The sequence below is a fragment of the Palaemon carinicauda genome, chromosome 12 (genome assembly GCF_036898095.1).
Source record: "Palaemon carinicauda isolate YSFRI2023 chromosome 12, ASM3689809v2, whole genome shotgun sequence".
In the NCBI taxonomy this organism is placed as follows: Eukaryota; Metazoa; Arthropoda; class Malacostraca; order Decapoda; family Palaemonidae; genus Palaemon; species Palaemon carinicauda.
The window spans coordinates 109291035-109311752 of record NC_090736.1 but is presented as its reverse complement, the minus strand read 5'-3'; the positions used below and the strand labels follow the sequence as shown (position 1 = coordinate 109311752).

General features: G+C 45.6%; 1 protein-coding gene across 2 annotated transcripts in view; it reads left to right on the top strand.

Moving 5' to 3' along the window:
- Positions 1 to 2454: 2454 nt before the first annotated feature.
- Positions 2455 to 20718, top strand: part of LOC137650614 (general transcription factor IIF subunit 1-like) — a 232211-nt gene continuing 213947 nt past the window's right edge. The window contains exon 1 of one of the 2 annotated variants that reach the window (XM_068383812.1): positions 2455 to 2694. In XM_068383812.1, coding sequence (XP_068239913.1) covers positions 2668 to 2694 — 27 coding nt within the window. In that variant the 5' untranslated portion in view covers positions 2455 to 2667. The remainder of the gene's footprint in view (positions 2695 to 20718) is intronic. The other variant, XM_068383811.1, reaches the window with a different exon arrangement.

The window sequence follows — 20718 nt, the reverse complement described above, 5'->3', positions numbered from 1 at the left end:
ATTGCTGATTAATCATTTAAACTATTAAATTTTAGCAAGCCAGAATAGGTAGGATTGTTGTATATATAAACTCCCTTAGAGCAGCAAGATTTCTCTAAGTATTTAGTACAAAATCCTGCCTCCTCTGCACTCCTTGCAACAACACATTGACCTGTCCTGAAGTCCCGATATGGCACCCCCAATGGATTACCGCGCGCATCATGACCGTTACTTTTTTGGCAAGGTGAAGCCAGGTGATCTCCTCGACCTTAGTGTTGAGGCCATTCAATCGGAAGCCGCCCTGGACGACTGACCTGCCCTGGTCATTGAACCCGTGCACCTCTGGCTCACCCCCCCCCCTCTCTCCCAAAACTCGACTCGCAAAAGATTGCTGCCGGTCGGAGAGATTGAGAAGAAGAGGACCCTGGTATACCATAGTTGTAGCCAACATGAGAATTTTTGGGGTGAGCCAGGCAAGAGGGCAAAGTGCCAATTAGTGCGACGTCCAGGTCAACAGCTATCACGGGCATAGGACTATCTTCAAAGGAGTGCAGGTACTACATCAATGGCCATAGTTATTTCCCCATTATTTAGCTTAGACTAATTTTAACTTGATAGGGAACCTGGCTTTTACACTATTCGGACTGTGTGCGGTGGGATTGTGTGTAAATATTTTTCCATTATTATTTCTTGCTTGGAGACTAACACAGTCTCTGGGTCACATGGGCCACGTGTCCGACCCCATTTCGATTTTTTATTTTTGCAGACCACGTGTCTAACTAACTAATTTTCATCATTTTGAATTGCATTCTTTTGATACCATTTTTTGTGTTGTTAAGATGACCGTTTTCCTTTAATGTAAATTTGTGAATAAATCAATATTAGGTTAATTAAACCTCTTTAGTATTTTTGCTCCCTCATTTATTTAATGTTTAAACTGGGAATATTTGAAGAGTAAGTCTATAGGTGGTAACAGCGAGAAACTTTGCATTAATATATTTGCTTCGAAGGTAAAGATCCTTATCTTTAAACTTTTAAAATACTTTACATCACTGCTCCCATTTTGGATTTTGTCTAATTACATTAACGTAATACCTGTCCAGCATCTCATTGGGGTAGCTGGGACGGAGCCGGAACAGAGCCTGAGAATGAGATGACTATAGACCTGACAAAGCTAGAGTAGGCCATAAATTATTGATATTTCTACGTGTGGAGTACTCCGGCCTCTGGACAGTAAATTTCCCTTTTGTATTTAAGAGTGATGGTTTGTGAATTGTGACAGTAAAGTATTAGCAGGGTGTTTGTGCCCCGAGAGTAAGTGCTCATATCCTCCCCTGTTGAACTTTATGTAACTGTTATAAGGAGACTTTCCCGGACTAAGTTCCCACTCAGAACACACATAAAAAATTCTCCACACACACATACACACACACACACACACATATATATATATATATATATATATATATATATATATATATATATATATATATATATATATTCATATATATATATATATATATATATATATATATATATATATATATATATATATATATATATATATATATATATATATATATATATATATATATATATATATATATACACACACACACACACACACACACACACACATATATATATATATATATATATATATATATATATATATATATATATATATATATATATATATATATATATAATGATGTTAATATTAGTAGTAATAAACAGCAAAATCGTACTATGAGCTTAGTGGCCATTATCATATATATTATCATTACTAGCGTTATTATTCTATAATGTGGTAGAAACACATCATTAACATTTGAAAGAAAATTCAGAAAAATATGTACTGCTACATGTTTTTTTTTTTTTTTTTTTTTTCATTTAAGAGAAAACAAACCCATAATCCGATTTGTCTCCACTACTGTAGGTGATAATTTTTTTTTTTTCATCTTTATAACAGTGGCTATTAGCAGTAAGCTTCTCGACTAATTTATAAATATATATTAAAGCAAAGGAAGATTGTCTAATGTAAAAAAAAATAACTCTACTCAAATAACGAAATTAAATAAGAGAAACTAACTTTAGTTATAATTGTAATGATTTCCAAAGAGAGTTATTTTATTGAGCAAAAATTTAAAAATATAGAATTATGTTAATACTCTCTCTCTCTCTCTCTCTCTCTCTCTCTCTCTCTCTCTCTCTCTCTCTCTCTCTCTCTCTCTCTCTCTCTCTCTCTCTCCAATATACACATTTTCGTTTTAAATAAAACTTAACATATCTCTAAACTATTATCACCGACGAATATCCATTGAAAAGGAAAACTGTTATCTGTGAGTTGTTTGAAATTATAATAATAAATATTTCCAAAAACTTTTGAAAGGTGTTATACCTAAATTCTCTATATCCGTACGTACTACTATCACGAAGTTACAAATCAAACACATTTGCCCCATTACCACTCTGCGTAAAGTAAATTATTTGGAATTAGTTAACATAACTGCAATTCTAAATATAGTAACCTTCAGCTTTTTCTGTTAATCTAACTCCTATTTCACTGGACATTAAAACTTTGAAAAGGTGTTATGCCATCTCCTGTGACATCGTTACTCGTTAGTGAGGGATTCGATTTGTAGTGATGGTTAATATTTCAGTGAGTGTTGTGACTGTAATTCCATTATGTCTGGATTCAACAATAATACTCAGGTAATATTTGAACAAAAGCTGGGCCTTTCTAGTAAATTGGAATGCAGCCGGTCAGTAATTGAAATGTTAGTAAATATCTAATTTTTCACATGTCTAATGAAGAAAATAAGTATTACTGCACTTGAAACTGTTCTGATTCAAGTAATTGTAGGAAACCAATATTTTTTTCAAATTTCAAAAGTTTTAGATATCCAAAAGCTACGACTGAAAACCAACATTTCAAAGGGTAACAAATATCAGATCATCACCTAACCAAAGGTTCCTCGATATTTTTATAGTTTAGGACAGAAACAAAATCAATAAAAAATGCTGTTTTATATAGAATACTTGTTAATATATGATACTTCAATTATTACTAAAACTGGGATTTACTATAAGAAATGAACGAGTGTTGGTTAGTCTAGCATTTTCTCCATGCTAAAAGGGACCTGACCATAAATTACGTATGGGTTGATTATGTTGTGAAGATCAATTCTTACTAACTCCATTGTTTACATTCAAGAGACTGATGGTGAGTTATTTTGTATGCATTGCTTGCTTTCGCTTTTACCAACTTTTCTTTTTTTCTAGTGTGTGTGACTTTAACCAATTACAAGCTTCCAAATAATTATGTTGCTCTACAACAGACACTTTTTTTCCCCACATTCTCCTTCAGCTGTTGCTGTTGCTTATTTTAAACACAGAAAAAGCTTTGCCGGTAATAGTATAGAACACCACGCTCTCCATTTACTCCAATGTAATGTAATCCTGCAGTTCTCACCTTCTTGCACTGTAATTAGGTGGTTATTTAAATTCTGGGAAAGCAATGATTAGCAAGATATGTTGAAGAGGGGAGAAGGGGTTATAAAAAGAGAATAGCTCGGTTTCCTCACTAAACGGCATGGAACTGACGTCAACATAGTCAACCAAACAGATTGTGATGCCAGCGTACATAAACAGAAGTTCGTGATGCCAGCGTACATTTGATATACTGTATATTCAAAATATACTTAATCAAGAATTGTGATTATTCAAAAGTGTCTCTATTTGTAAATTGCATATTTTAAGGACACTTTTGAGTAAATAATCCATTTTTAATTAAGTATAGTTTGAATATACAGTATATCAAAAGTACACTGGCATCACGAACTTCTGTTTATGTACGCTGGCATCACGATCTGTTTGGTTTACTATGTTGACGTCAGTTCCATGTCGTTTAGTGAGGAAACCGAGCTATTCTCTTTTTATAACCCCTTCTCCCCTCTTCAACATATCTTGCCAATCATTGCTTTCCCAGAATTTAAATAACCACCTAATTACTGTGCAAGAAGGTGAGAACTGCAGGATTACATTACATTGGAGTAAATGGAGAGCGTGGTGTTCTATACTATTACCACTTTGCCGATAAAAAATACTGTTTTCCTGGAAAATGACCTTTATTTCCATTGCAAATGGAAATATATTCTACGGTAATGGGGGCCACCTAGTGGGAACCATTGGTTTTGAGTGGTGAAATGTTTACTGGTGAATCGATATATATGGGAAAACTAACTTTGGTAAAATTACAGTTTCAACCATTATGGGGAAACTGGAATAAAAATATATTTGTTGCATCAGAAATAGTGTAGTTCCAACGGATTTAATGTTTATTTTGACCGCAAACCATCCGATTCAGAGATTTACTATGTAATTGGAGTTAAAACCGAGTTTTTCCAGAAAAATCAGTGTTTGTAACCGTGTTTTTATTGTTTTTGTTTCATATCATGTTGTAATGCAGAAAGACCCTACTTCATCCCAACAATTATGGGGGACACCAGGTGGGAACCGGGGTTTTGGGTGGGGGGGGGGTCGTCAAATGATATTTGCAATAAAAAAAATGGTTCATGTTAGAAAACAAATCCTGAAAGCTGTTAAGTATACCACAGACCTTAATCTTTCATCACAAACCCTAAACCTATCCCTAAACTAAACCAGCTAACTTAACAAAGCCCCCTAACCTAACCTAGAAGCCCCCGGTCACAGACCCTAGAGCTACCCCTAAACTAAACCAGCTAACCTAACAAACCCCCCTAACCTAACCTAGAAGCCCCCGGTCTCGGACCCTAGACCTACCTAAACCTACCCCTAATCTAAACCAGCTTACCTAACAAACCCCTCTAACCTAATTTAGAAGGACCCCGGTCACAGACCCTAGACCTACCCCTAAACTAAACCAGCTACTCTAACAAACCCCCCTAACCTAACCTAGAATGCCCCCGGTCACAGACCCTAGACCTACCCCAATCACCAGCTAACCTAACCTAAAAGCAGTGTCCTTCCTAGCTCCTTCCTTACCTACCCGGGGGGGGCTTCGCCCCTTCCTGCGACCCCCTTTACCCCGGGCTAAATTTATATCCATATTTGGTATTATGACAGTTTCAACCATTATAGGAAATCTATTATATTAATATTTTTCCTGAGTAAAGGACGTGATAACAAAACACTTCTTCTCAATACATTATTGTCGCTAATGCATACTTACAGAGAAAAAAATATTTCAGGTATTGAAGGTCTTGACTTTTTCTAAGTTTAGTGTATATCTTTCCATGGGCACGCAAGGTAGCTCTTGTTAGTTTGCATATCTGTTTTCATCTTACTTGGCTCCTCCCCATTGCGTAATGTGACAATATTTGCTTGAATGCGCATTTCCTCCTCCCACTAATGTCGCTCCTCCAATCAAAATACTACTGGGATCTTTTCAAGAGTTATTATTGGCTTCCTGCTAGTAATGTTGCTCTTCCAATGAAATTAGAGTTTTTTTTTCAAGAGTTATCGTTGGCTATTTTTTCCCTTATAATTTGTTTTCGTCTATGACAATGTTCACGCTTAATCAAACTATCATTCATTCCTGGCCATATTGTTAAGAAATGTTTTGTAGAAACTATCGTAAGGAAAGGCTTACGGAAATATTGGACGATTCACTTAGTCTCTCATTCTTTTCCCAAGGATCTGTTTTTCATGCAATATACCATTGTAACTGATAGTATTTTGTTTTTTTAAATATAAAACTTACCCGCTGGTTATATAAGAATGGCTAGCGTCCCTGACGCCTCGGCAGGAAATTCAAAAATACCGTATGGCTATCGCAGATATGCCAGGTGTACACTAGTGCCCTCACGGTACAACAGGTGGAACTATACCAACCTCTTCAGATTTTTCCCTGCCAGCATGGCCATCGGTTCTATTGGAAATTCACTCTCGCTTTTACTCTGTTTGGACGTTATTTGGTGATGTATTAACGTTTTTTGAGTTTAGGCTATCGCCTTTTTCTTTTATTTGAAATGTGATCACGTATTTATAACTTGAAAGGTAAGATTGAAAGGTTTTTCGACCTATTTTTAAACCTCACGAAAGCATAGGACAAAAGGTAAACATCTCGCCCATTGATGACGTCACAGCCTTATGTCGTAGGCTATAAGTTCGACTTGCTTTTACAAAGAATTATAAGTGAATACTTTTGAAATATTAAGTTATAAATTTAATTAAAGGATTATTAATCTAAGAAAATTTTATCCTTTTAATAGTTCTCTTGAGGTAATCTTCAATCTGTTTGCAAAGATTAACTAGCGTTCAGTGGTTACGCAGTTATCAGTATTGTTACAATATTACAATATTTCGTAGAGATTTTTATGAATAGTACATTCTTCTTATTTCTCAAGTTTTTAGTTGTACTATATAAAAGGAACATTTTATTCTGAAATTAATTGATCCTGTCAGGTTTTTCCTTAGTCAGAAATTAAAGGAAGTTAAATTTCACTTAATGTTTATACGAATCGATGTAGGACACGATTCTATGTATCGTTGTTTCCGTAGTGGAATACTAAGATTGTTTTTATATTAAGTGTAAATGTTCCAATAAGTACGAGTGATGATTCATCTCTTATTGGAATTCCCTAATTTAAGGGTTTTTTTTTATTTTATAAATATTATACCTATTAAGGTAATATTTAATGTTTAATATTTAATTTTTTGCTGCATTTATATGGGATTCAGTGACTTTTCATTCCCATTCGAACGATTGAAAGAATTGTAAGTCTCAATTTAAGAGTGCATTTCGTTTGAGAGAACGTATATTTTAATTTTCAATGATTGTGAAACTTTCTTTTTAACAAAGAATAGAATGAAAATTTTTAGTGTTAAATTACGCAGTGAATTTTATTCAGTAGAGAGTGCTTCTGTTCGGATCTGTCGTTATCCTAGTCCTAGACCTCTGTCAAGCTCCCGGGAGGGAAGAAGTTAAGTCAAACGACGAAAGAAATCGAGAGGGTAGCCAGGCGCTATAGTCTTTTAAGACCCGAACAGAAGTCCTCTTGAGCGCAGAATGCTCACCCTCGTTGTATATAGAGCGAGGTATTAATGTTGTCAAATATACGCGCTTTTCAGGCGCTAAGCTGAAAACAAAATTAGATTCGTTCTGCGAATTTAAGTTTCAAACAACAGCTCTCGTTGATGGTACAGTCTTATCGACTGGCTGTTAATGGTGAGCCTGGGCGTTAGTCTTCGGTGGTAGATCCGTTGTCGCACAGGCGGCCTGTTGTCTCTGGGACGGACGTGATATCGCACAGGCGGTCTCCCAGTTTCACTGTTCAGCGGCAGGTCGATGTAGATTTGTCTCGGCAGAGCTCTGTTTCACAGCAATGATTAAAAGAAGCAGACAGCCGATTGTCAGTTTAAGCTTGATGATGTTTGCCAAATGGCAGGCGCGAGGCGCAAGCGGAGGCTGAGTGGAAGCGTGACGAGGCCCAGAATTTGATTAATGAAGGCGCTGAGTGTCAGCGGCGGTGCCAGGCAGGCGCCAAGCGCCAGTGTGGCGACCCACGCCAGTCGAGTCACGAGTGGGCAGAGTGCTAGCGCGAGTAGCGGCGGTAGCGCGAGTATCACGTGAGCACGGCGCGCCAGGACGAGGCGGAACGCCAGCGCCAGCTACATTTATTCTATTATAAAATCAATCGTGACAGCAAGCCAAGGCTAGTGGCTGTCAATTGGATGTGGATATGGAAAACGCAAGCGCGCCCATGTTACCACTGATGCGCCTGTATAGCTCCAATCTCTGATTTGTTAGAAGTAGACCTGGATGAGGTTCTCTCTCATGAGGATCAATTGGAGAATATCTCGGAGAGAAAGGAGGAGAAACCACCTCAACATTCGATGGACTAAAAAAAAAAAAAAAAAGAAAGGCTAGTCTTCTCGGAATTTTTTCCAGGCTATTTTACACCAGTTACTCCGCGATCTCCTCCTTATGAGTTTACCTTAGGCAAGGCAGTGGAGACTTCCATCTATACAAAATGGTGCTTTTCCCGTTCTTATAAGAGTATTGAAATTAATGAGAGCATTGAGGGATTTAAGAAAAGCTCTGGGCAGGACATGCTTCGCTTTTCCACCAGTCGAGTTCGCTTTGAAGTAGAACGTTTGGTATGAGTCGGGGGAAGTCTTGGGTTTGGGAGTTCCGGCGTCTGCGCAGGGAGACTTTGCAAGCCTGGTAGATTATTCCCGTCTCCTGGCCATTAAAAGGAATAGATTGTAGTGGTCAATGTCGGAGTTTGACCAACTCTTGAAAGGATAGTTCAGAGAGTTGAGGTATTTAATTTACTTGACTGGTCACTGGGAGTCTTAAGCAGAAGAGTAACCGAGATGAAGGACGCTGACACAGGTAGTCTTAAACAATTTATATCTTGTTTGGACAGGGCAGTCAGGGATGGTTCTAACTAGCTGGCTGCTTTACTTACTGCAGGAGTTATAAAGAAAAGAGCTACTGTACTTTGTGTTCCTTCCTTTCTGTGGGCGCCACTCCATGTTAGAGATCGGAGTTGCTTTTGCGCCCATATCTTCGGCTCTTGTTCCGCAGGATTTAGTTGAGGAAGTGCCTGCAAATTGGGCTCAGAAGGCTACTCAAACTTTGGTTACTAAAACAGTCAGTAAGGTTGTACTTACGCCCTTCTCTTCTCGTAGAACTAAGGAGGGGACATCATATCTCATTTTGCCCAGCCTTTTCAAGGTAAACCTATAGGGAGAAGTACTTTCAAACCAGAGGCAAGGAAGCAAAGGAAAGGAGGAGTCAAGCCCAGTCGAGGCAGGGTCTGACTGCTCTCCCCTTCGAGCAGCAGTGGGAGCCGGGCTAAACAACAGCTGGCAGCCCTGGGAAAGAAGGGAACAGACCCTTGGTCCGTAAGTCGTCTATTTACTCAGAGCACAGCTTCAATCGGATGTCGTTCGACATTCTTCCTGTCTTCTAGACTAGGAAGTTAATCGTCATGTAGGCACATGAACAGAACTTGGTCTCACTGCAGGTGTGTTGCGATTCTTGAATGAGAAGCAATCGAGTGTGTTTTTCCTTCCACGAGAGGATCGGAAGTCAGAAGAATCATATATAATCCTGGCTCTTCCTCTGGGATCTGAAGCACAGTCAGGGAAGACAGAGTTTGTCCTCTTAGAAGGTCGCAATCCTAGACTTGGTCATCAACAATCAATACGTCCGGGACTTTCCAGAAGTCGTTTGTTTTCTAGTAACTTATCCCTCAGTTACTGTTGTTTTTCGGAATTTTTTTCTGTTGGAAAAAGGCGACGTGTCAGCGCCAAAAAGCGCTCAAGACACATAATTCTTCAAGAGAAGAGGTGCTCAGTTTGCTTTTGTTTACACTTCCTCTCCGCCCCCAGTTTAAGGAATTGTTTAGTACTTTCTTCTGGGGTCGAGCGACTACTGTTAATGATATCTCATAGCATGGGATATGTTCAGGTCACGCACAAGGCGCGCTGGGAATGTCATAGGGACTCTCCCAGGTTGCTCACGGGGCTGCGGTTGATGATCTCTTCTAGCCTTTGGTCACGCTTGAGGTGGCGCACAAGCTGCCCCGCGAGGGTAAAGTTGGTCTGAGCTAAAGGAGGTTAATTTCATCTCTTTTTAGCGTTTACGATTCTTGGGGGGAAAAATGTTTTTCTCCTAAAAGAGTAAGGACTACCATAGATCAAAGGGATGGTTTTCCTTTAGTATCATACAGCATAGTTCTTCAATGCTCAGCACGTCTCCTCGCAAAGATAGGCTCTTGTTGCGGGAGGCGGTAGAGCATACGCTTGTAGCGGCACAGACGTGCACGCGGTCACTGAAGCTGTCAAAGTTGATCCTCTCAACTAGTTGTCCCATCCTTGCGATCTGTGGGATACGCGTCTCCACTCATGCGAACGCATGCTACATGCGAGCATCTCTCGACAAACATGTCAACCTGAAATCTTAAGCAACCTAGACGCATGTGCCAGCCTGGACATATACGGGATAAGGTCAGTTTGGTTTTTCTGCATCATGATAGTCTAACAGTTGCTCCTGTGTGCCACTGACCGGACACGATACTGTTGCCTACGGGCAGCACACTGTAGATTTACAGCAGGCAAGGCGTACACAGAGCGCTGTATCCACTCGACAAGGTGAACGCACACAGCACGCTAGCACCTTACGGGGATGCAAGCACATGCGACATTAGTCGCATCTTAGACATATACAGTCTAGTCTTTGGCTCAAAGCAGTATGGACAGACTTGTCTTTTCTTCGCGTCTCTCTAGCCTCACAGCTAACGCTTTCTCGAGTCAAACTTTGACTTTAAAGGGGCCCATACACGTTCAAAAAAAGCGTCAAAATTTTGCATCAAAATTTGGAAAATCTGAAGAGGTTGATATAGTTCCACCTGTTGTACCGTGAGGGCACTAGTGTACACCTGGCATATCTGCAATAGCCACGCAGGATTTTTGAATTAACTGCCGAGGAGTCAGGGACGCTAGCCATTCTTATATAACCAGCGGGTAAGTATATTCAAAAATTTATTTTATTATGAAAATATAATTTTTCATATTTCATTGTGGGAGAAACGCTTGATTGTCGTTTGTTTTCGATTTTGAAACCTGCCGGTCTCTATATGTTCAGCACTCTCGTTACACTGTCATGGATCCTCCTGTGCAGGTGTGCAATATATGTCGCTATTCGTATTTTGAGGTGATCGCTCGATTTCATGGAAGTTATAATGGTACTCCAGAGTTTGTGAATAGGTTTCTTAGAGAGCATTCAGTATTACCCATAAGTGTTAAGTGTGCTAAATGTGATTCACCTTTACTTTTCCGTGAGGATAGGCATTTATGGTACTGTACAAAATCAGTAAAAATACCTAAATTCGAGGAAAAGACGTACAGTACCCGACAAAAATATGCGACCACTCGGCCCCATGGTCGCATATTTTTGGCGAAAAAAGAATCATGTTTTTCGAGGGTGAATAAAATTCGCCAATGAAATGCGACTCCACAGTGACGTCACAGAATGCCTCCTGGCTTTCCCGCTACCCGAGAAAGCACCTCAGTCTCTCTCTGTTAATGGTGGTGCGCGGTTCTCTTGCGCGTGCTCTTCCCTTACCACCCCTTGGATTATCGCAGTTGTTCGGTGGTTTTTGGTGCTAGTGACTGTACTATGGCACCTACAAAGGATTTAACCAGTGATTGTATTGCGCAAATAGTGGGACTAAAGGTTGCAGGCCATACAATTAAAGAAATTTGTAATTTTACTGGTGCGGGGCCGACGAGTGTGAAGAAGTACATTCGCTTATGGCGCGAGGGTGGGTGTAAACAAACACCGAAAGTTAAGCAACGGCCTGGTCGTTCTAGGAAAACTTCTAGACGTGCTATTAGCATTCTGAAATGTACTGTGGAATCACAAACGTCTACCACAGCTAGAAAAATAAAGGAGGAGAATCCTGGAGTGTTTTCTGGTGTGTCTGTGAGAACAGTGTCACGGCGGTTGAACGAGTTAGGGTACAACAGCTTCAAGCGCACAAAGAAGCCTCTCATTATAAAGAAGCAGCGGGTAAAGCGGTGTGATTTCGCTAAGAAATACGGACAGTGGAGTGATGATCAGTGGCTGAGGGTTTTGTGGTCAGATGAGGCTAATTTTAATATTACCTGTAATAGAAATTCACGAGTGTACCGTCGTAAAGGTAGTGACCCGTTAGATCCCCGGTACATTGAGAGTACCGTTAAGCACCCTGATACGCTTATGGTTTGGGGTTGTTTTAGTGGACTTGGCCTTAGTAAGCTTGTTTTTTTTCCCCCTAATGTTCGTGTGAACAAAGAAATTTATTTGGACCTCCTTGCTGAACATTTGCACGAATCTTTCGAGATAACAGGTGCACAGGTGTTCCAGCAAGACGGTGCACCTTGCCACACTGCTCGTGTTGTCAAGGATTGGTTGTCAGTGTGTGATATTCCAATCATAGACGATTGGCCAGGTAGCTCTCCAGATATTAACCCCATAGAAAATCTCTGGAGCATAATTAAAAAGGACCTTCAGTCGAAAGACGTCAGCTCTCTGCCGCGTTTGGAAGCAGCCATCCGAGAGTTGTGGGCCAATATACCTCCACAAACCCTCCGTAACTTGGCTTTGTCAATTCCAAAACGTCTAAAGCAGGTGTTGAAGAGGAAGGGTGGTCCAACAAAATATTAATCAAGGTAATTAAAACTTTTTATTATGTTTCATTCCCATTATAAATGTACGTAATCATTTTTTGTTGTGTTTTTACGGGGGGTAGTCGCATATTTTTGTCGGGTACTGTATGTGTAATTATAGTGTTAGTGACTATAAGGGAACCTTTCTTCACTGGTCCCACCTTCTCCCGTGGAAATTAATTTTATTTGTTAATCACTGGTTGTATAAGTGTTGGGACCACCATTTTGTTATTAAGGGCCTTAGTATATCTCCTTCTACTAGTGTAGACTGGAGAAGCTTTTGTTCAGAAGTGACTGAATATAATTTCGACAATCGAGAGGCTCTTGGTGGTGGTGATGTACTCGTTGAGATTGACGAATCTCATCTTGGAAAACGTAAGTATGACCGTGGAAGGCCTCTGAGTGACATATGGGTGTTTGGGGGTATTGAGAGGCAGTCCAAAAAAAAATTTATTGTGCCTTTAATCGACCCATTACCACGGAAGCGTGATGCAGCTACCCTCATCCCTTTAATTCAGAAGTACATTAAACGGGGCAGCATTGTTGTTAGTGACAAGTGGTGGGCTTATAATTCTCTGCAGTCTCTCGGATACAATCACCGTACTGTTAACCATACAGAAAATTTGTTGGATCCTTCAAACCCCAACACCCATACGCAAAATATTGAATGTCTTTGGCGGGAGCTGAAGGAGTGGATACAACGGTCTGGTAACCGTTGTGAATACTTCAGGCAGTATTTATCAAGATTTATTTTTATACACAAATACTCCAAGGAGGAGCTGCTCCATCATTTTTTTTATTACAGCCAGCCAATTGTATCCTCCACAATCTGAGGCACAACGTGTTTCCATAGGTATAGATGATTCACAAGAGGCTGAACCACAACCTTCCATATCTTCATCGTCAGGTTCCATTTAAGGTATGAAGTGACTTAGCAAAATATATATTTAAATTTAGCCTGGGGTAAAGGGGGGTCGCAGGAAGGGGCAAAGCCCTCCCGGGTAGGTAATGAAGGAGATAGGAAGAACACTGCTTTTAGGTTAGGTTAGGTGGGATGGTTAGGTTAGCTGGTGATTGGGGTAGGTCAAGGGTCTGTGACCGGGGGCATTCTAGGTTAGGTTAAGGGGGTTTGTTAGGTTAGCTGGTTTAGTTTAGGGGTAGGTCTAGGGTCTGTGACCGGGGTCCTTCTAGGTTAGGTTAGGGGGGTTTGTTAGGTTAGCTGGTTTAGATTAGGGGTAGGTTTAGGTAGGTCTAGGGTCTGAGACGGGGGCTTCTAGGTTAGGTTAGGGGGGTTTGTTAGGTTAGCGGGTTTAGTTTATGGGTAGGTCTAGGGTCTGTGACCGGGGTCCTTCTAGGTTAGGTTAGGGGGTTTGTTAGGTTAGCTGGTTTAGATTAGGGGTAGGTTTAGGTAGGTCTAGGGTCTGAGACCGGGGTCTTTCTAGGTTAGGTTAGGGAGGTTTGTTAGGTTAGCTGGTTTAGTTTAGGGGTAGGTCCAGGGTCTGTGACCTGGGTCCTTCTAGGTTAGGTTAGGGAGGTTTGTTAGGTTAGCTGGTTTAGTTTAGGGGTAGGTCTAGGGTGTGTGACCGGGGCCCTTCTAGGTTAGGTTAGGGAGGTTTGTTAGGTTAGCTGGTTTAGTTTAGGGGTAGGTCTAGGGTCTGTGACCGGGGTCCTTCTAGGTTAGGTTAGGGAGGTTTGTTAGGTTAGCTGGTTTAGTTTAGGGGTAGGTCTAGGGTCTGTGACCTGGGTCCTTCTAGGTTAGGTTAGGGAGGTTTGTTAGGTTAGCTGGTTTAGTTTAGGGGTAGGTCTAGGGTCTGTGACCTGGGTCCTTCTAGGTTAGGTTATGGAGGTTTGTTAGGTTAGCTGGTTTAGTTTAGGGGTAGGTCTAGGGTCTGTGACCAGGGTCCTTCTAGGTTAGGTTAGGGGGGTTTGTTAGGTTAGCTGGTTTAGTTTAGGGGTAGGTCTAGGGTCTGTGACCTGGGTCCTTCTAGGTTAGGTTAGGGAAGTTTGTTAGGTTAGCTGGTTTAGTTTAGGGGTAGGTCTAGGGTCTGTGACTGGGGTCTTTCTAGGTTAGGTTAGGGGCATTTGTTATGTTAGCTGGTTTAGATTAGGGGTAGGTTTAGGTAGGTCTAGGGTCTGAGACCGGGGTCGTTCTAGGTTAGGTTAGGGGGATTTGTTAGGTTAGCTGGGTAGTTTAGGGGGTAGGTTTAGTGTTTGTCATGAAAGATTAAGGTCTGTGGTATACTTAACAGCTTTCAGGATTGGTTTTCTAACATAAACCATTTTTTTTATTGCAAATATCATTTGACGCCCCCCCCACCCAAAACCCCGGTTCCCACCTGGTGTCCCCCATAATTGTTGGGATGAAGTAGGGTCTTTCTGCATCACAACATAATATGAAACAAAAACAATAAAAACACGGTTACAAACACTGTTTTTTCTGGAAAAACTCGTTTTAACTCCAATTACATAGTAAATCTCTGAATCAGATGGTTTGCGGTCAAAATAAACGTTAAATCCGTTGGAACTACACTCTTTCTGATGCAACAAATATATTTTTATTCCAGTTTCCCCATAATGGTTGAAACTGTAATCGTTCCGTAACCGAAATACAAACCACGCTATTTACAGAGGGTTTACCTTTTAGCGCAGCTGAAATGACGAGCCAATAGTTTTAACGAGGGTTAATTACCCCCGCGCTAGTTAGGGGGGGGGGGGGTGGGGAAGGATAGCTTGCTACCCCTCTCCCCTCCACACACCGGTGACTTGCTTCACTTCACATTTGGCTCGGCGGTGATCAGACGTGTCTGCTCATCGCCCTCGTGACAGCCTTTAATTTTCTGCTTTTTCTTTTCAGCGTGTGTGTTGGTTGGAAGTTGACCTTCAGTTATTTCTTTACAATGCGTACATGCCCTGGAGTTGCTGGTCGTCCTTGTGGGACTTTCATGTCGGACGTAAATACGGATCCGCACACCCTCTGCCCTCAATGTCGGGGCCGACGGTGTGACCAGGAGAACATGTGCCGTGAGTGAAGGGAGTGGTCTGCCTCCCAGTGGGAGAGGTTTGGCCGTCGGCGTAAGAAGAAGTCCAAGAGAGACCGTTCTCCTCCGGGGTTAGCCTTGAAGGAGGAAGGTTCTCGGGACTCTTCTTCCGCCGCCCAAACCTCCTCCGAAGCTCCCCCTCATCCGCCTCCTAAGGAGAGTCGGCCGAGTGGGAGCGTAGGCCGTTGTTCTGTTTCCCGACCTTCGGTGGGGGGAGAGGGCGTCGCCTCCCATGGCGAGGCGGTTCCCCCTCCTCCTCCGGGGGAGGTTATTGATAATGCCTTATCCAATGATGATCTTTTGGTCGTCCCTGGGGCTTAAGGGCTTGCCCTCCAGGGTCGCTCTTATTGACCTTGTCTCGTTGGGGGCCGCTGTTAAGCAGGCGCCGGCGGTAGCAGAGGTAGACCCTCTGTCTATTGTCGACGTCGTGGTGACAGAGGCCTCTGTCGTGGCTGGACCTTCTGCAGCCACAACGGTGATGGTGCTAAAGGCTCTCCTCCTCCTTCCGTACATCCTTCGAAGGGGGAAGTGAGTCCTTCGGTCTCGGCTGCTGCTCAGCTTCCTTCTGAGGGAAGTGCTTTAACGGAGACTCCCCTTCGGAGGATCGATGGTCCTGACGATCTTCCCCGAGGCCGCCTCCGCCGTAAGGCTCACCGTCCGCTACGCCACAAAGGCCTCCCTTCCCCTTACAGGGGGACTAAGAGGCGCCTTTTTGGGTCTTCATCCTCCCGGGGGGGACTCTCCTCGTCAGCCTCAACCTACAGCTCCGTCCTCCTTGAACCTCTCTGCAGACCGCTCACCATCTCCTGCCAGATCTTCGCCTTCTGGAGAACTCGTCACCCGACGGGCAACGGTCCCTTCGGGGCTAAGGGATCCTTCCCTTACGCGAGCAGTGCTAGCGCACAAGCGCTCTCCGGCTCACCAGCGCTCTCCTGCTCGTCGGCTCTCCTGATGTTCGCCCCCCTCGCCAGCGCTCTCCTGCTCGTCAGCTCTCTTCCTAGCGTCAGCGCTCATTTGAGGACCATCGCCCTGCGGTCTCTGACCACCCTTTAGTTCCTGCTGAACTCCCTGCTCACCATCTGCCTGGTCCTGTGGCTACACAACATCGTGCTGCGCGTGTGTCAAAAACACATGTTCGCCAACGCGCCAGCGATCTCCCAGTTCCTGCTCGTGAACGCGCCGCGCCACCTGTCCTTTCACATGACACGCGTCGACCTTCTGCTCGCCAGCGATCTCCAGCTCTCCAGCGATCACCTACGCGCCAACGATTACCTCCTCGCCAGCGTTCACCTGCTTGCCAGCGCGCACAGGCGATCTTAGTATCGCCTATTCACCAGCGACAGCTAGCGCGCCAACGTTCTCCAACGCTCCTGAAGGAACATGGTTTGCCAGCTTCTAGCTTGCCATCGCACGATCGCCCGCCTGCGTATGCTGCTCGCCATTGCACGATCGCCCTCCTGCGCATGCTGATCACCATCGCACCCCATCACGCGATCGCCCACCTGCGCATGCTGCTCGCCATCGCTCGCCATTACGCGATCGCCCTCCTGCGCATGCTGCTCGCCACCGCTCGCCCCTGCACGATCGCCCTCCTGCGGATGCTGATCACCATCGCACCCCATCACGCGATCATTCACCTGAGCATGCTGCTCGCCACCGCTTACCATTACGCGGTCATTCACCTGCGCATGCTGCTCACCATCGCACGCCAGTGCGTCGACATGCCACATCGCGCCATCGCCAACTTGAGCGACTGCACTCACCAGCTCGTCATCGATCGCCTGTGGATCTACATCGCCAGCGATCTTCCTCACCAACGCGGCAGCGCGTTCCCTCGCCGTCGCGCCAACGCTTGCGTTCGTCGCCTCGGACACGTGTTCATTTACCTGCCCACCCTCGTGCCCACTCACCTGCGCGACCGCTCGCCCGCGCGACCGCTCGCCCGCGCATCAGCGTGACCACGTGCCTGCGCGCCCGCGCGATCGCTTGCCTGCGCTCCTGCGCGACCATTCGCCCTCGCGCGACCATTCGCCCTCGCGCGACCATCGTTCGCGGCGAATTCCGCAGCCGGTGGTAGCAGCAGGGACGCGTGCTCCTAGACGGCACTCGGGATCACCTCCATCCAAACACAGGTTGGTAGTGCAGGACGAGGAGAGGATAGTACATCATTCTTACCCACCTTCTTTTCAGGCAGGTACCGTCGTGTCCACTCCAATGGATCGCCCGATCCCTTTCCTTTTAGCGAGGATTTCGGACTCTGTGTCCTTGGAGCAGCAGACTTGGTTTGGTCCTCTGGCATGGGCGTTAGTGAGGGTTATGAAACCAGCACTCGCCGGCCAGGGTAACAAACCAACGGCTGTCTCTCCTACGCTGAAGAGAAAGAGAGGAGTGGATTTCGTGGTGACTTCCCCCAGGGCGAAGTTGGTTCCCAAGAGGTCGGTCGCGAAGGTCCCTTCTCCTGCACGAGTACTCTCTTCCTTCTCCCGTGGACTAGGCCTTTCCGTCCTCAGGTGAGTCCAGTGGGGCGGTAGTCTTCCCCTCGGCACCAGGGGGGGAGACTTCGCTTCAGGCAGGAGAATCGTCTCGTGAGGAAGGGGCCCCTCGAACCTCGTTGTTGGGATCCTGTATCCCTCCCAGTAGGGAATCCAAGGATTCCAAGACCGTCCCTAAATCCTCTGCAAGGATTCGTCAGGAACCCACAACTACCCAGGGGAATGTCCACGTATCACCCCAGGAAGAGATTCCTGGGGCAGGAGACTTAGCTGCCAGCCTGCAGGGAGGAAAACAGCAAGAATCCGAACATGCCTTCTGGCAGGTCCTAAGCCTGATAAGGCAACCTAACAGGCTTACGGATCCAGTCATCGCCCCCCGTGAAGGCAAAGACACGATTCTGAATGAAGTGTTTGACGTTCGGAAGGCCCCTAAGACCAGTGCAGCTCTGCCCTGGTCTCGGGGGCTGAAGAGTGCCAGGGCTAGGGCCAACGCTCAGCTCGCACTTCTTGCCTCCTCCAGTCGTTCCACTGCCGGGAACAAGCTCATCCCTCCTCCTCGCCTCCAGCAGAGGAGGGATTTCGAGATCCTGGGTGAGCACAACCTCGCTCTTCCTCTCCATCTCTCTGTGGAGGAGCTGGCGAAGGGAGTTCCCCTTGAGAAACTCTCTGCCCGGCAGGTGTCGTTCTCGGCGGCAGAGATCCTTAACCATGAGAAGGTCGCTAAGTGTGCCATGCAGGCCACTTCATGGCTGGACTTCTGGCTAGGATCTCTGGGCATCCTATTGCGATCGGAGGACTTGTCCAAGGAGACCAATAGGAAGGCCCTAGAGACCTTCTTGCTCTCGGGCACCCGCTCCATCGAGTTTTTGGCGCACCAGGTTACCACCCTGTGGGCCAACTCGGTGTTGAAGCTTCGCGATGCTGTGTCCGAGAGATTCCATCCGAAGGTCCCCGCCGTAGATGTGTGTAGGCTCCGACATGCTTCCCTTCTGGGGGAGAGCCTGTTTTAGCCTCAAGACATGGAGCGAACGGCTGAGAGGTGGAGGAAATCCAGCACGGACTCCCTTCTCCACAGGGCCCTTACAACTCGGCCCTATAAGCCTCCAGCCCCGCCACAACAGCAGCAACAGCCTCGTAAGGCTCCCAAACAGGCACCGGCAGCTAAGAAAGTTGTGTCTAAGCCCCAGCCCTTTCCAGCCAAGGTCAAGAGGGGCGGTAAGTCTTCCAGGGGAGGCAAGACTCCTAGGTGTGGCGGCCGCGGCCGCAAGCCCTAGGGGTGGCAGTCCCCCTGCGTGTCCACCTGAGGGGGGATGCCTTCAGCGTTGCATCCGCAGGTGGCAGCAACACGGGGCCGATGCTTGGACGGTCTCTGTGATCGGCCAAGGTTATCGCGTCCCGTTCACAACATCTCAACCTCCCCTGACAGCGAATCCAGTGCCGTTGAGCTCCTATGCCACGGGATTGGCAAAGGGGCTGGCCCTTCAGGCCGAAGTCGAGACCATGCTCGAGAAGGGTGCTCTCCAGGAGGTCGTGGACGGCTCCCCAGGCTTCTTCAGTCGACTCTTTCTTGTAAAGAAGGCTACTGGAGGCTGGAGACCCGTCATCGATCTCTCAGCTCTGAACAGGTTTGTCAAACAAACCCGGTTCAGCATGGAGACAGCAGACACGGTCAGACTTGCGGTGAGACCACAAGACTTCATGTGTACACTGGATCTAAAGGACGCGTACTTCCAGATCCCAATCCATCCGTCTTCCAGGAAGTACCTGAGATTCTGCCTAGACAACAAGATCTACCAGTTCAAGGTGCTGTGTTTCGGTCTCTCCACAGCTCCTCAGGTGTTCACCAGAGTGTTCACCCTGATTTCATCTTGGGCGCACAGGAACGGCATTTGTCTCCTTCGTTACCTGGACGATTGGCAGATCCTAGCAGACTCGGAGTCGACCCTTCTTCGGCACCGAGACAGGCTTCTGGATCTTTGCCAGGATCTGGGGATCGTGGTAAACCTCGAGAAGTCCTCTCTGCAGCCGTCCCAACGACTGGTTTATCTAGGCATGCTAATAGACACCAATCTCCACAAAGCCTTTCCATCAGACGACCGGATAGCAAGGCTGAGGAGGGTGGCGGAACCCTTCCTCGGGCGAAAAGAACTCCCCGCCCAATCGTGGTTGCGTCTCTTAGGCCACCTATCCTCCCTGGCCCGTCTGGTTCCAAACAGCCGCCTCAGGATGAGATCCCTTCAATGGCGGCTCAAGTCCCGGTGGAATCAAGGATCCGATTCCCCGGACATTCGGATCCCAATGGGGTCTCTGGAACAGACGGACTTGCGGTGGTGGCTGGCCGACGAGAACCTGCGGAAGGGAGTGAGTCTTCTCGTCTTCCCCCCGGAATTGACTCTGTTTTTGGACGCGTCAAAAGAAGGGTGGGGGGCGTTTGTTCTGAACCAGAGGGCCTCAGACCTTTGGTCAGAATCAGAAAAGTGCCTACACATCAACCTGCTAGAATTGAAGGCCGTCTTTCTGGCTCTCCAGCAGTTCCAACGGTCTCTGGCGGGTCACTCCGTGGTGGTGATGAGCGACAACACCACGGTAGTGGCTTATATCAACAAGCAGGGAGGCACTTTTTTGCAACAGCTATCCCATCTTGCAGTAGAGACTCTGAGGTGGACCGAAACCCACTCGATAACACTATCAGCTCGCTTCATTCCTGGCAAGAGGAATGTGCTCGCCGACAGTCTGAGCAGGGCCTCGCAGATAGTGAGTACCGAGTGGTCTTTGGATCCTCAGATAGCCAACAAAGTCCTGACTTTGTGGGGTTCCCCGACTGTGGACTTGTTCGCGACAGCCTTGAACTTCAAGCTGCCCCTGTACTGCTCACCAGTCCCGGACCCCAAGGCACTCTGGCAAGATGCTTTCCAGCAACGGTGGGACAACACGACGTGTATGCCTTCCCACCGTTCTGTCTGATGAGAAGGGTGCTCAACAGGACCAGACTATCGGTCAAC